The 14,915-nt window shown below is 42.6% G+C and overlaps 3 protein-coding genes across 3 annotated transcripts; all 3 read left to right on the top strand.

Annotated features, from left to right (window-relative positions):
- Positions 1-41: 41 nt before the first annotated feature.
- Positions 42-2,699, top strand: LOC114449564 (3-keto-steroid reductase-like). The gene is made up of 9 exons (XM_028427325.1): positions 42-209; positions 840-1,043; positions 1,135-1,227; positions 1,332-1,446; positions 1,678-1,872; positions 1,982-2,086; positions 2,171-2,227; positions 2,320-2,418; positions 2,507-2,699. Exons 1-9 carry the CDS (start codon positions 175-177, stop codon positions 2,639-2,641), a joined length of 1,038 nt encoding a protein of 345 aa, XP_028283126.1. The 5' UTR covers positions 42-174; the 3' UTR covers positions 2,642-2,699.
- A 1,246-nt stretch (positions 2,700-3,945) lies between these two features.
- On the top strand, positions 3,946-9,018 carry serbp1b (SERPINE1 mRNA binding protein 1b). Its single transcript, XM_028427903.1, has 9 exons — positions 3,946-4,329; positions 5,036-5,216; positions 5,318-5,458; positions 5,746-5,817; positions 6,244-6,318; positions 6,591-6,768; positions 7,095-7,160; positions 7,373-7,561; positions 8,349-9,018. Exons 1-9 carry the CDS (start codon positions 4,074-4,076, stop codon positions 8,406-8,408), a joined length of 1,218 nt encoding a protein of 405 aa, XP_028283704.1. The 5' UTR covers positions 3,946-4,073; the 3' UTR covers positions 8,409-9,018.
- Positions 9,019-10,458: 1,440 nt separating this feature from the next.
- Positions 10,459-14,875, top strand: LOC114449845 (UDP-glucuronic acid/UDP-N-acetylgalactosamine transporter-like). The gene is made up of 13 exons (XM_028427683.1): positions 10,459-10,656; positions 10,836-10,869; positions 10,956-11,042; positions 11,126-11,193; positions 11,281-11,352; positions 11,578-11,646; positions 11,745-11,847; positions 11,958-12,050; positions 12,132-12,199; positions 12,285-12,363; positions 14,355-14,437; positions 14,524-14,576; positions 14,658-14,875. Exons 1-13 carry the CDS (start codon positions 10,481-10,483, stop codon positions 14,666-14,668), a joined length of 996 nt encoding a protein of 331 aa, XP_028283484.1. The 5' UTR covers positions 10,459-10,480; the 3' UTR covers positions 14,669-14,875.
- The last annotated feature ends 40 nt before the right edge of the window (positions 14,876-14,915 follow it).

Here is a 14,915-nt window from a genome sequence, read left to right as displayed (position 1 = left end):
ATCCAATCACACCACGCGTCTGCTTGTGCATATAGGCTGAGTGAGTTCAGCGGTGTCGGACGATGGGCTGTACTGTACGTCCACGTCTGAAGGGAAGCCATAACTGACACAAAATTGCTTAGAGACTTTATTCTGGACTCATTTTCACTTCAACCCGCCGCTGACTCGGCTGTTATGGAGAAAGTTGTCATTGTAACCGGAGCGAACAGGTGAGTTAACCTATTAAAGCCCAGGTTGGTCACTGCCTGTAATACTGTGTGTGTTGACGCCAAACATTAGCTTAAAGAGTGTTCTTGCTATTAAAAGATTACCAGCGTTTAAATATCGTATTAACAATCATGTTCAATTTCATCAGAATTTTTGTTTGTTTGTTATACGTCGTTGTTACAGTACCGCTAATCTGTTACCAGCTTATTTTATTTAGTTCATCCTCGTGTCCAAGTGGACAACTGTTACAGATTTAAAGACATTCTTAATACTACTCTATGAATAGTGATTGATATTGATACAAGCATCAGCAGGCTTATATAGATCTAGAAACTTTAAGCACAGAGAGGCTCTTCAGACCCAGGAGCAGAGGTAACACAGGGACCTGGTTCACAGAGAGGCAAGAACGACCCAAGTAGATGGAAAGATGATGATAAAGAGGAGGAGACTCAGACTTCCAGTCTCATGTATTTGTCTGAGTGAAGCTCTAATGAGTTCATGTGTCCATATTCACTGGTATTTTAGGTAGCTGTGTATTTAAAGTGACACTACCATATTTACAGAACAGAACTGGCAGTGATATGTTGTAGTAGAAAGCAGGTTTTGTTAACACATGCTGTGTACGTCTGCAGTGGCATCGGCCTGGCCTTGTGTGAAAGGCTGCTCGTGGAGGACAGCCAGCTTCGGCTGTGTCTGGCCTGCAGAAACATGCAGCGAGCCGAGGCCGCCCGCACTGCCCTCCTGACCTCTCATACCAGCGCCCAGGTGGACTTATTACACCTCGATGTGGGCTCCGTGCAGTCAGTGCTGACCGCCGCTAAGGACATCAAGGCCAGGTGAGAGACTGATGATTTACTGAGCTCATGATGACACTGTTGAACTTTGTATACAGACGTTTATTTGTTCTCACACACAGTATTCCTACAGGTATGGCAGAATTGACTTCCTGTATCTAAATGCAGGAATTATGCCCAATCCACAAGTGGACATCTGGGCTTTTTTCAGGGGTCTGTTTTCCAGGTGAACTTCTGATTTACTTTGCTTTGTTTGATACTGATTGGCTGCTTAACAATGCAGCTCTCCTCTCAGCTGTTAAGTATAACAGTGTATCATTCCCCCTGCAGGAATGTCATCAACATGTTTGCGACAGCAGAAGGTCTCCTTACTCAACAAGACCGCCTCAACTCTGACGGCCTGCAGGAGGTTTTTTCCACAAACCTCTTTGGTCATTTTCTGCTGGTACTGCAGTGATTGTTTTTAATTCGACATAAGATTTTAATGTTAAAGAATTAATCTGGACAGATGTGGTCACTATGAACAGTTTCTACTGTTGGATAATGATAGAGAAGATACTGTTAATGTGTTGTGGTTTTGTTGGATGCACTATAAGGCTTCCTAAAGCAGACTAAATGTTTTCTCATATACCTATGACACTGGATTATAATTGCAATTCATGTGCTTGTGTTGCAGATCAGGGAGCTGGAGTCTCTGCTGTGTCAGCCAGGTCACACCTCCAGGTTAGTGTGGACCTCCTCCAGCAACGCCCGTCACTCTGCCTTCAGCATTGAGGACATTCAGCACAGAAATGGCACAGAGCCCTACAGTTCCTCCAAATACGCTTCAGACCTGCTCAGCCTGGCACTTAACAGGCATAAAAACAGCCAGGTTTGTCTGTCAGTTACTCTGTACAGGACAAAGATTGTACTTTTTACACATCATGGAGGTTTACAGATTACAAGAAGGCCCACACACTGTCTGTGTTCTCTTTGTGCAGGGGCTGTTCTCCTCTGTTATATGTCCAGGACTGGTGATGACTAATTTGACCTACGGTATCCTCCCCTCTTTCTTCTGGACTCTCATCATGCCCATCATGTGGTTGGTCAGTGCTTATTTATTTATAGTTTTATTTTTAATTACATTTGAACTGTCTCAGGCACTTGTCTTTTCTTATATTCATCAACAGATAAGGATCTTCACCAACACTTTCACACTTACACCATACAACGGAGCGGAGGCACTGGTATGTTGTTTTTCTTTAACGTCTTTTAAATAATACTTATATTGTTGATGTGCTGTAAACATGGATTTCTTTGGATTGGATTTCTTTCACAGCACTGGCTGTTTCTCCAGAAGCCAGAGTCTCTGGATCCGAGAGCAAAGTATCACAGTTTAACATCAGGACGCGGAAAAAACTACACCGAGCCTCGACAAGTGAGAGATCACGCATATCTGTGTCATATGCTGCTTAAGATGCATTTACTAATACACTGAATCTCTTTTTTTTGTTTCCATAATTCAGATGGACATTGATGCTGAAATGTCTGAAGTTCTTCTTTCAAAACTTTTTGAACTTGAGAAAGTAGTTAGAAGGAAGCTTAGTGAGAGAAACGCTGTTAAAGAAGCTCATCGACAGTATCTCAGTGAGGTAGAGTAGAAGTGTGTTTTTTTTATAACGGGAGGTTTTGCTTTCTTTAAATGGACTTTATAAAATATGAGCCCTTGTCGCTGCTCTTATTCACTACATTGTTTCAAATTTGGACCACTGAACAGTGTGTGTATATCACAGAGAATGACAGCCATACAACAAACATCTCACGTCTTCTACCTCAGTTATGGTAATAATTTTGTAATAAATGTATCTACATTTTTAATGTAATAAAAATACCACACATTGGATGTGGGTGTGAAAAGGGCTATTTTAATATAAAATGTATCGCTTGCAGAGCTGGTTAAATAATTAGCTTTTGTCTCTGAGCTGAAATTCCACCTGAGAGCTGCATCATGTTTCCTGCCCTACAAAGTTAATGAGCTGGTTTCTTGAAGCCACTGACTGACCATCAGCACCACCAGCAGCTGTCTGTGAACTGGGGATCACTTCACCACATGTCATAAATTATGAAGGCGTGTCTTGTTTAAATAAAAAACACAACTGCAGAGGTTCCTAACAGGCCAAACAAAGTGAATGAATAAGTAAATCAGGTGTCAGATGATTTACACTGTGAGAGTAACACCTCCTTCTGTCACTACTTATCCACAAGCCTGATCCATTTGCAGCTACTGTGAAATGGATAGTATCAGTGGATTCCAGAAAAAGCTTTTAGTCTGAAAAAGGGGGGAAGAAGTCTTAGTCTCAAAAACCAACTCCTGCAAAGATACAGATCTTTACCTTCCAGGCCTTTTAATACATGTTTGCATTGCATGATGCCACTTTATCTGTAGTGCAGTGATGAAAGACATCCATGACTCAAGAGGCCTGAATGTGTTTTAATACTCTCTCATGGCTGATTCTGCAGAGGCCAGACCAGTTGTTACCCAGCATGCTCCCACTGGCCCTAGCCACACAATTTTCAGTTTTTTAGAAACTGACAAATCCCACTTAATCTTACCATCAGCATGTCTGTGGCATCAGCAGCTGCGCATACAAGAAGCTGATGCTTTTTTAAAAAAATAGCAACAGCTGTATCCATGTAGAGCTTACTCACAAGTTTGGTACATAGGGGTGTTTAATTTTTAAATGTATTTAGTTACACAGTCTATTTTTTCTGTCAGCCGTTTTAGAAATAATATTTTGTGCTGCCACAAACTTGCAGCCTAATGTAACACTACTGAAGCCTGCATGTGAAATCCTCTCAGAAATTAAACCCGGATTATCAGAGGAGGACGTGAGAGCACGTCCTTACATAATGTAAATAAAAACATCGCAGCCGCCGCGTGCTCACATTGGTGCGCGCCGCACGGTAGCCCGGATGGTGCTCGCACCGGAAGAGAAGGGGCAGCTCTCCCAGCCATCTTGTGGCAGCATCCAGCGATTTGGTCGCATCAAGCCTCGTAGAATCGGAGGTGAATCCCGTTGAAGGGGCGCCATCATGCCCGGACACCTGCAAGAAGGTTTCGGCTGCGTCGTAACCAACCGGTTCGACCAGTTATTGGACGATGAGTCCGACCCGTTTGAGATCCTAAAAGCGGCTGAAAACAAGAAGAAGGAGGGGGCCGCCGCTGGTTCCACCAAGACCGCGGCTCAAGCTGCCAAGCAGCCGAAGAAGGAGTCACAGAAGGACAGAAAGAACCCGCTGCTGGACAAAAAAGAGGAGTCCCAGGCGCCGGTTCCCCTGAAGAAAGAAGGTAAAATAACAGCTGCTCTCTCGCTTGTGTGCGCTGCAAGTTTTATTTTGCGCTTTTCGTACCAACTGTCATGTGCAGCTCACTGTTAGCTACATTAGCTGTTGCTGGTCTGAGCGACACAGCGTGAGGTCAACACGGACCTGTCCTGTTGTTAGAGGACAGACGAATACAACCCTACAGACGGACGTTGTAGCTGGACACCAACACATGTCTGCGACAGAGTGGGGTCACCGAAATGCTCAGATGAAGAAGCTGTGCAGGCTGGCGAGTGTGTGTGTCGCAGAAATGGTGTCCATCAGCATCCGACAGGAAGGTGCAGTGTTGGGTTACTGTCTGCAGGGTGATGCTGATGCACCGGCTGCGCAGCTCGGTTAGCAGAAGCAGACTGTGCAAAGCAAATATTTACGTACACCTATTCGTGTGTTAACTGAGTAAATACGTAAGCAGTATTTTAGCTTAGTGGTGTTAAAATTAAATAATTAAAAGAAGCATCGAGTTATCGCAGAGAGAGGCCCACTCTAATATATTTGCAGATGAAGTTAAAGTGCTGATGGTCAGACCTGAAGATAGCAGCTTCATTGGCTGCTTTACATGTCATTGCTAGCACATGGTGCCAAGTGTTGATATTCAAACACGCTGCGCTTATCACAAATATAACACCAACAAGGCTTAGTTTAATTAAAGTTTAATTCTATTGACTTGGCAGGTATCAGGCGGGTGGGCAGAAGACCAGACCAGCAGGGCCAGCCTGGATCCCAACACCAGGGGGGGCAGGGTGAAGGGCGTCCTGGAGACAAGAGGCCGGACAGGAGACCACCTCGTGAGCGCCGCTTTGAAAAGCCTGCTGAGGACAAGCCTGAGGGAGGTGCGGAGTTCTCTGCAGACAAGTGAGTAGAGGGGCCAATGATGAGAAGTATAATTTAAATGTGCTTATGAACACTAGGTTGAGTGGAGACATACTAATTAACCATGCGTCTGTGTCTAACAGACCTTCTGGAGACAGGCCCCCAAGAGGGCGTGGTGGCGGCCGGGGTGGGCGTGGTGGTAGAGGACGAGGTATGGGCCGAGGAGAAGGCTTCGACTCACGCGGAAAACGGGACTTCGACAGACACAGCGGCAATGACAAATCGTGAGTCAGTGCTTAACTAAGACCTTAGCGGATCACTGAGTCCATAAGAAGAAATCACTCACAGTTGACAGAGACAATAAATGACCTAAAAATATATTCTGTGCTTTACATTTAGCATACGTCTGACTAGAAACTGTTTGATGTCTCTGCCCTTTATTCCTTTTTTCCAAGTTCCGCACAGTAATCTACATTTGACAGGGGTCTGGGGTTGTCGTTGGTTTGAGAATTATTGTAGAATCGGTGAGAATTCATACATTGTGTTTGTTCCTTGTCTGTCTCTGCTTCAGCAATCAGAAAAGTGAGGAGAAGCGCAGCGGCACTGGCTCACACAACTGGGGCAATGTGAAGGATGAAGTGAGGTGAGTTTCACAAACAGACACATGGCGTGCACATCTGCCTGTGTTACTGGCTACAAGATAGTGCTGCACAGCTTCTACAAAGTGGCTTTAGTTCTCTATTAAGACAGGCAAGCTCCAGTTTAGATGGAAGATGTAACATAATTCTTTGTCTCATTCTATTAAAAGCAATTTTCCTCCAAAGCTAAAGTCATATTCCACCAACATTCACATTTACATACATCTGTTTATAATGACTTGAGCTGGAGCTGCTTGTCTTGCTTTGCATCAAAATAGGCCATAAATGACAATTTAGCTTTTATTGTCATACATGTGCAGCAGCATTTCTTGAATAGATGGTGAAGTAGCTTCGTATCACATAAGAGATAATGTTTCAGCTGGAGGCAATTTGTTGGCATTGACAAGATGGCCATGTGTCTTTGTTCACAGTGAGGCTGAACCGACAGCTGCTCCTGAGACGACCCCAGAGGGAGAGGAAAATGCACCAGCCGGCTCTGAGAACAAGTGAGAATCCATCTCATGTTCTTGTTTTATTTTAGGATGCTCAGATTTTTTAAAAAAACGTTTGGATGCCCAGCAAAGGGCATGTTTTCCTTTGTAAAACGTGTAACAAGCAATATCATTTCTGCATGCACATTTTTCAACACAAAGCTTTGGTGCAAATGGGATAAACATTGTCGCTGACCCTTTGGCCTCAGGATTAGAGGGCATGTATAGAGGTAAGAGGATTGGCAGTTTGAGGTTTTATGTTCCTACATTGTGTGCTGGCATTCCAGAGAGAACGAGGTGGAAGAGGTGAAAAATGAGGGCCCCAAAGAGATGACCTTGGACGAATGGAAGGCCATGCAGGACAAGGAGCGCACCAAGGTGGAGTTTAACATCCGCAAGCCCAATGAGGGAGCCGACAGCCAGTGGAAGAAAGGATATGTGCTGCACAAGTCCAAGAGTGAAGATGTAAGTATGGTGAACTAGCAATGACGGAAGAAAAATGTTTTAACGGTTAAACCCATCTACACTGCTCAGAGATTGCTGTTAGCACCCATGTTTCAAGGACACAAATGATTGTTAAACTAGCTGGTGACTTTTACACATCAGCTTCGTTGTGATTTAAATTTTCTAGCTCAAACAAAATGCAGAAACAGCTGCTACTTTTTTTTTCAATTTTTGTGTGTTATTAGTGTATGGTTAGGTTGTTGTAGAGGTCAGAGTGCCTTTGTTTTTAGCTGATATGACATTACATCTAAAAATAACTCCGCTGATAATTTTTGTATGATTTCCAGAGGCCTGTTGGTGCTTTGATTGATGCCCCAGAGACAGAAGCAGAACCACATACTCTCTACCAAAAGGTAGTATTTCCTCCTCTCATTTATAAACCAGTCAATGTTGATGGTCTGTATTTCGTGGTGAGCGTTTTCAAATCAGGATAATTTATTTTTATTTGGCTGGTTCCTGAGGAAAAGAATCTAATACAATGTGCTTAATTTATCATATTTAATCTCTGGTTCAAGCACACGCTGATTTCTAACTTACTATACTTGGCACCATCTGTTCTTCTCAGCACGCCACCGCTGACATGTCCAGTGACCACCATTTCCGCAAACCAGCCAACGACATCACATCTCAGCTGGAGATCAACTTTGGAGACCTGGGACGCCCTGGCCGCGGGCGTGGGGGCGCACGTGGGGGTAGAGGAGGTCGCGGTGGGGGAGGAAGCAGGACAGCACGTGGGGGAGGACGGTCTGAAAAGGTAACAACAAAAGCTATTGTTGTAGTTAACAACAGAGGGTTAGTGTCCCTCACAAAAGATTGAGCTCAGTGACTGAACAGGCTGTAAAAGCACTGACATGGAAAACCTGCTGCGGAACACCGAAGCCCTGAAATAACACACCAGTGACCACATGCGTCACCCTGCAAACCACACTGACAATAATGAGCTGCTTGGTGTAATGATCACAGTATTGAACTGTTGGAGTGGCTTTTTGGGTATTTACAATTTTATTTAGTAAAGGTTCCTAAATGGTTCCGTATGTGCGGAAAAGGAAGCTTAATGCATGGGCAGAACATGCACACGCCTGGTTTGTTTGTTTCTGGACTGGGACCGTAGAACCTGCTCTTCTGCCTGAGTCTGGGATTAAACAACAATAGCTCACCAAGGGGCCTGCTCTAGGGGGCATTAAATGAGTGGTATTTATTAACCTACTTGATAAGGTGGTTTCAGCCATAGGTTTCATCCTATGCACTTTTCTCTCTGTGCCACTAGCAAGCTGTGCTAAAAACCAGTCTGAACCATTCTGGCTGATTTGTTCGTCATAGTTCATAACTCATAGTTTGTAGAGATTGATATTTCATATGTTGTAGTGCACCAGTGGATTACCCTGTTTGAAAGCAAGACAAATGGCTGAAAGACAGTAAAAGCTTCCATAATGCTCATGGGTCCAAAGCTGACATTGGTGTAAAAAATGTCCTGATTGCAGTTTCCTTAATACCAGCTGTCCTCTTAACCTTGCCCGTGTTGTCATGTGTTTGCTTACCAGGCCAGTGGAGTGTCAGTCCCCAATGTGGATGATCCTGAGGCCTTCCCAGCCCTGGCCTAAAGGCTCCTTCTTTCACCACCAGCCCACCCATCAGCCCTTCCGGGCCCCTCTTCTACGAGGCTTGCATGCTTACCACATCTTCAAGTATATAAGAAAACAAAGAGAAAAAAAAATAATGACAAAAAGACTGTCATCCCATACCACTCACACCACCAGAGGACTAAAATTTTACCTGTTTTAAAGGAGAACAAAAGACAAAAAGGCGGGAAAAGGACCTCTTGTTACACTGAAGTTTTGTATTTAGGAACATGAAAGCAGGGATGTTTTCATACTTTTTTTCTTTTTTTTCAGAGATTATGCATACTTCATTGATTATTTTTTTGTGCTGCTTGAATTTATGCATTTCTGCAATTAGGTTGAAGTGTGTGTATCTCTCCCCCTCCTTCAAAAAAGCTTTTGTGCTTTTTTATTTTCCTCCTCATGACTTCAGCTCAGTATTATGGAGTCATCTTTAGAAAAGACTTTGTACTGGAGTTTTTCCCCAGTAATACACACTGATGTGGTAGCACTACACTACATTAAAAAAAAACCTGTACTAGATGTCTGAAGTATGGCTTAACATGCATTTAAAGTGTAATTACTCAGATCCTGACTACCCATCCATCTGTGAGGCACAAATTCAGGATGGGTAACCAGGCCAAGTGACTTCCTACTAAAGCTTGGTATTTTTCTGCTTGTTGTGCAGTGAAAGTTAATGCCTCTTTTCCTTTTTTTTGATAGCTTGCCTTTTTTGGTGGACCAGTGGTTAGTAATGCTTCGTATCCCCTGATCCAGATGTGCTACCTGTGTTTTCAGGGTGTCCCAGGGCCCAATTTGTATTTAGGCTGGTCCTCTTAGGTCATACAGACTATACTACTTGTAACTTCAGGACCACTAAGCAAAACATTGTATTTTTTTGTTAAGGATGTGTATGTGTGAGTGTGTGTGAGTGTGTGCAGAAAAGTGTGAGTGAATGTGTGACAGCCAGTTACTTAGATTTTAAGTATTCCTCTGCTATGAACTTGCCATTCTCAAACAGTAGACTGCAGGTTCTCACCTGAAGTAGTTCATACTGTCTTTATGAGAAGTGATTGTGTAGGTGAGAATAATAGACCATGGACATATCTTGCTCTTAGAGTATCTGTACAGATCTCGAAGCACTTGGTTTTATCCGCACTAGTTCCTCTGAAGATTGTTCTCTCCCCTCCTTTTGAAGTCACATTTGCTGTTTTTATTCCGTTTTTTTTTTATCGATGCAGAAGCATCAATGCATAATTTGTCTGAAAGAAATGTCACCTGTCAATGTGGAACAATCATGAGCTACAGAATGTAATGTAAGTTAATGGTGCTCTCAGCCACCTGTGTCAGCATTTGCAGCTTTTTTTGTTTCAATAATGCGGGTATATTTCACATTGGTAGGTGTTGGGGTGGGGTGGGGGGGTTTACTGAAGATGTGATGGAGTGAATTTAAAGCTTTACATGTTGTGCTCTGCATAGATATGCTGACAATGCGCTGATACAGGCAGCTGGAGCAGTTTTCTTGTAGGACTGTTTGAGCCACATGATGATGAAACTTTCTCTGCAAACATCCCTGTTCTAATAAATTGCTTTAGAGGTGTTACATGCATTCTGCTGACTGTGTTAGATCAATACTGTTATTTAAAATGTGATGCTGACTCTTCTCTAGCACTGGGAGAGACTGGTTTATGTATTTACATCTGTGCCAAGTAAACCCAGCAAAACAACGCAACATACTGAGACTTTCTGAGAACTGGACGACACTTTATAACGGTAAATATTTTAGCTAGCTGCTCCACCGTTTTCCTCCACGGTTTTGAGCACCTTTGCTCTTTGAAGCTTTATATCAGTCTTTTTATGTGTCGAGGGGCTCCTAAAATTTAAATTAAGGATACCATTGGCATGCAGGTACCAGGTGCCTGTTACCTGACACATACTTTTAAAGAAAAGTCGCAGAAGTAACTTGAGTACTCACAAGATGTTGCACTTCTTTTCTATTTCCGTGTTCGCCGACATCACGTCACGTCACTTTCTTGCACGCATGCGCAGAAGAATTCGGACGCTTCATCGATACCATGGCGTCGCTCCACAAGCGTCGACACGACCCCAGCTCCCCAGCTGTTGGAGTATCCGACAGAGAAACACCCGCAGACTCTTCACCCGTGTTTGTGAAGCTGTTAGCGGCGACCTTTTACGGACTCAGCTCGTTTCTCATCGTTGTTGTCAACAAAAGCGTCCTCACGAGCTACAGGTACAAAGTTCAAGTTAGACGGAGGCTCGTGTCAGAGGTTTCACCACCTTTTTAGTAGTGACAGCATGGATGCTACCAGCTGACACTTAAAAGATGAGACGTGAATATTCACATCTTCATTCACGTGTTCCAACATATGTTGCCTAAAGTTGAAGTCAGTTCAATATTGTGTTTTTCAGATTTCCTTCATCAACATGTGTTGGAATTGGTCAAGTAAGCATCTTATAAATGGATTGATGACCACTTCCTGTCCACCTTATAATAGCAGAGTCTGATGTCCTGTGTGTGTCCTCCTGCAGATGCTGGCTACCATTGTGGTTCTGAGGGTTGGGAAGATGTTGGGTCTTATCTCTTTTCCAGATATGGATTTAAGTATTCCACAAAAGGTCAGTGGTGGATCATTTACATCACAGTACTGATTGTAAAATGATCCCTTTTAACAGAACTGTGGTCTGTTTTTTTTTCCCAGATGTTCCCACTGCCTCTGTTGTATGTCGGAAACCAAATATCGGGACTGTTTGGGACGCAGCGACTCAAGTCAGAACTCATCATTGCATGATACAAAACACAGCTTCCTAAATATGAATCATCAGACATGTCACTTCTTTGTTTCTCTTTTCTTAGTTTACCCATGTTCACTGTGCTGAGGAGGTTCAGCATTGTTCTCACCATGGTGTTTGAGGGAATCCTGCTGAAGTAAGTAAATGTGTTCCTCTGTGCACACTTTGAACTAACTGGGCTGCAAAGCCCCTGATTGGTTAAAATTCTACAGATGAGAGACATCAGAAGTGCAGAGGAGATGCACTCTGTCGAAGTTAGAGTCACAAAGAGTTTGAACACTGTTTATATGTTGTTAAACAAAGGGTGTAAAATCACAAGATGGAAAGGTAATGTGCAGTGTGTTACGTCCTCTCCTCACAGAAAGACTTACTCCACATCCATTAAGATGACGGTGTTCACCATGATCTTTGGTGCTTTTATTGCAGCCAGGTGAGAAGATCACACAGAGACACTAATGTACACAAGCTGTGTGAAAAAGTGCATATCTCACTCCTTGGTGTGTGTTTTGTTGTTGTTGTTTTTTGTAGTGCTGACTTAGCTTTTGACCTTGAAGGATACTTATTTATAATGCTTAATAATGCTCTGACAGCAGCCAGCGGGGCGTATGTGAAGAAGAAACTCGACTCTAAGGTGAGTTGAGCAGCATGTTGTGATGAGTCCACCTGGAGTCCACCTCCCACACTGCTACACACTATTTCACATTATCTCTGATATACGGTAATATATTGCTGTTCCCACAGGAGCTGGGAAAATATGGTCTTCTTTATTACAATGCTCTGATCATGATTTTCCCAACATTAGCCTACGCTTACTATTCAGGGGACTTACACATGGTGAGTTATTTAACACAAACTACTCAGAATACAGCGTGTGGCAGCTCATCTAAGTGTGTCACTGTGTGTGTTTGGATACAGGGCTTGGAGTATAATGGCTGGTCTGATCACCTGTTTGTTGTGCAGTTTGTGCTGTCCTGTGTCATGGGGTAAAGTGTATACACGTGCTGTTTGTAAGATGATGACATGCTACACTGCTGCTCTTGTCTCATTCATTTCTATTGTGTTTGGCAGCTTTGTGTTAATGTACTCCATCATGCTGTCCACACAGTACAATTCGGCTCTCACCACTTCCATCGTAGGCTGTATTAAGGTAAGCCGTGTCATGTTGGCGCTGTATGGGGCCATAGGTTTGTTCACTTGGAAAAAATAAAATTCATTCAAACACTGAAATTTGAAACTGAGCAAAGCCCTCAGCCTTCGTTGCCATGCTGTCACTCAGCAGTCCACACCCTTGTCCCACCCACTGCAAAATTGGGGCCAAAATCTCAAAAGTAAAAACAAAAGGAAGGGCGAAAGTGAAAAAGAGATTTGAACCTGAAAATAAGATGTAAAACTGTAAAAAAATTAAGATTTGAACCTGAAAACAAACATCTGAAACTGAAAAAAATAAAATGGAAAATATGAAAATATTTAAACCTGAAAATAAACAATAATTTCAAGTTGAATCAAAAAATATTTCAATGAATATACACTCAACAAAAATATAAATGCAACACTTGTGTTTTTGCTCCCATGTTTCATGAGATGGACTTGAAGATCTAAACTTCATTCCAGATACACAATATTACCATTCCTCTCAAACATTGTTCACAAATCTGTCTAAATGTGTGATAGTGAGCACTTCTGCTTTGCTGAGATAATCCATCCCACCTCACAGGTGTGCCACATCAAGATGCTGATCTGACATCATGATTAGTGCACAGGTGTACCTCAAACTGCCCACAATAAAAGGCCACCCTGAAATGTGCAGTTTTGTCTCACAGCAAAATGCCACAGATGCCACAAGCATTGAGGGAGCGTGCAATTGGCATGCTGACAGCAGGAATGTCAACCAGATCTGTTGCTCGTGCATTGAATGTTCATTTCTCCACCATAAGCCGTCTCCAAAGGCGTTTCAGAGAATATGGCAGTACATCCAACCGGCCTCACAACCGCAGACCACGAGTAACCACATCAGCCCAGGACCTCCACATCCAGCAGGTTCACCTCCGAGATCGTCTGAGACCAGCCACTCAGACAGCTGCTGAAACAATTGGTTTGCATAACCAAACAATTTCTGCACAAACTGTCAGAAACCGTCTCAGGGAAGCTCAACTGCATGCTCGTCGTCCTCATCGGGGTCTTAACCTGACTCCAGATCGTCGCCGTAACAGACTTGAGTGGGCAAATGCTCACATTCGATGGCGTCTAGCACGTTGGAGAGGTGTTCTCTTCACGGATGAATCTCGGTTTACATTGTTCAGGGCAGATGGCAGACAGCGTGTGTGGCGTCGTGTGGGTGAGCGCTTTGCTGATGTCAATGTTGTGGATCGAGTGGCCCATGGTGGTGGTGGGGTCATGGTATGGGCAGGCATCTGTTATGGACGAAGAACACAGGTGCATTTTATTGATGGCATTTTGAATGCACAGAGATACCGTGATGAGATCCTGAGGCCCATTGTTGTGCCATACATCCATGAACATCACCTCATGTTTCAGCAAGATAATGCACGGCCCCATGTTGCAAGGATCTGTACACAATTCTTGGAAGCTGAAAATGTGGTTCTGAGTCCCCAGACCGCCAATAAAGCAGAAACAAAATGCACATTTCAGGGTGGCCTTTTATTGTGGGCAGTTTGAGGTACACCTGTGCACTAATCATGATGTCAGATCAGCATCTTGATGTGGCACACCTGTGAGGTGGGATGGATTATCTCAGCAAAGCAGAAGTGCTCACTATCACACATTTAGACAGATTTGTGAACAATGTTTGAGAGGAATGGTAATATTGTGTATCTGGAATGAAGTTTAGATCTTCAAGTCCATCTCATGAAACATGGGAGCAAAAACAAAAGTGTTGCGTTTATATTTTTGTTGAGTGTATTAATATTATAATATTTATTTATTATATTTATATTATTTAATATAATAATATTTCAAATGAAAAAATCAACATCAAAATATAAAGTTTCAGCTTTAATAATGAATACATTTTATTTTTTTCAAGTGAACAAAACTTTAACCCCGATTTTCCCTCATAGTGCTGCCCTCTCTCTCTGTGATTTATGAATAAATATTAATTCATTATCTTCCCCTGTGCAGAATATTGTGGTGACATACATAGGAATGGTGTTTGGTGGTGACTACATATTTTCCTGGATGAATTTTATAGGTCTAAACATCAGGTGAGACAGATATAACACATTAAGTTGTAGAAAAATAAACTGGTAAAACTTTCTCTTGCTTATTGTGTCTTTTTTGTTTTGTGCAGCATTGCTGGCAGTCTGGTGTACTCTTACATCACCTTCACCCAAGAGCACACAAGTAAGCAAGACCCTTCCAATCCTTTCTTGTTCTTTGAAAAAATCTACACAATCTAAAATGTTTTTATGTCTAATTCAACAGAAAAGGTTTAAATGATGTACTGAAGGACAACATCTGGTACATCATATTCTCCAAGTACTGTGTGTGTATTTCTGTATGTATTTTCTTGCTACAATTATGTAAGTTTATATACTTTTATATCTCCAATTAGGTGCCTTCATTTCTTTTTTGATTGACTGATTTAGAATTAACAGTATTTTTACATGAGAAACCAATAAATCAGTTCTATTTTAACACAATGGCCAGTGGTATGTGTTTAAACAGTTTTAGTTTTGCAAC

The sequence above is a fragment of the Parambassis ranga genome, chromosome 17 (genome assembly GCF_900634625.1).
Source record: "Parambassis ranga chromosome 17, fParRan2.1, whole genome shotgun sequence".
Classification (NCBI taxonomy): Eukaryota; Metazoa; Chordata; class Actinopteri; family Ambassidae; genus Parambassis; species Parambassis ranga.
The sequence above is the reverse complement of the archived record's forward strand: the minus strand, read 5'-3'. Positions and strand labels throughout refer to the sequence as shown.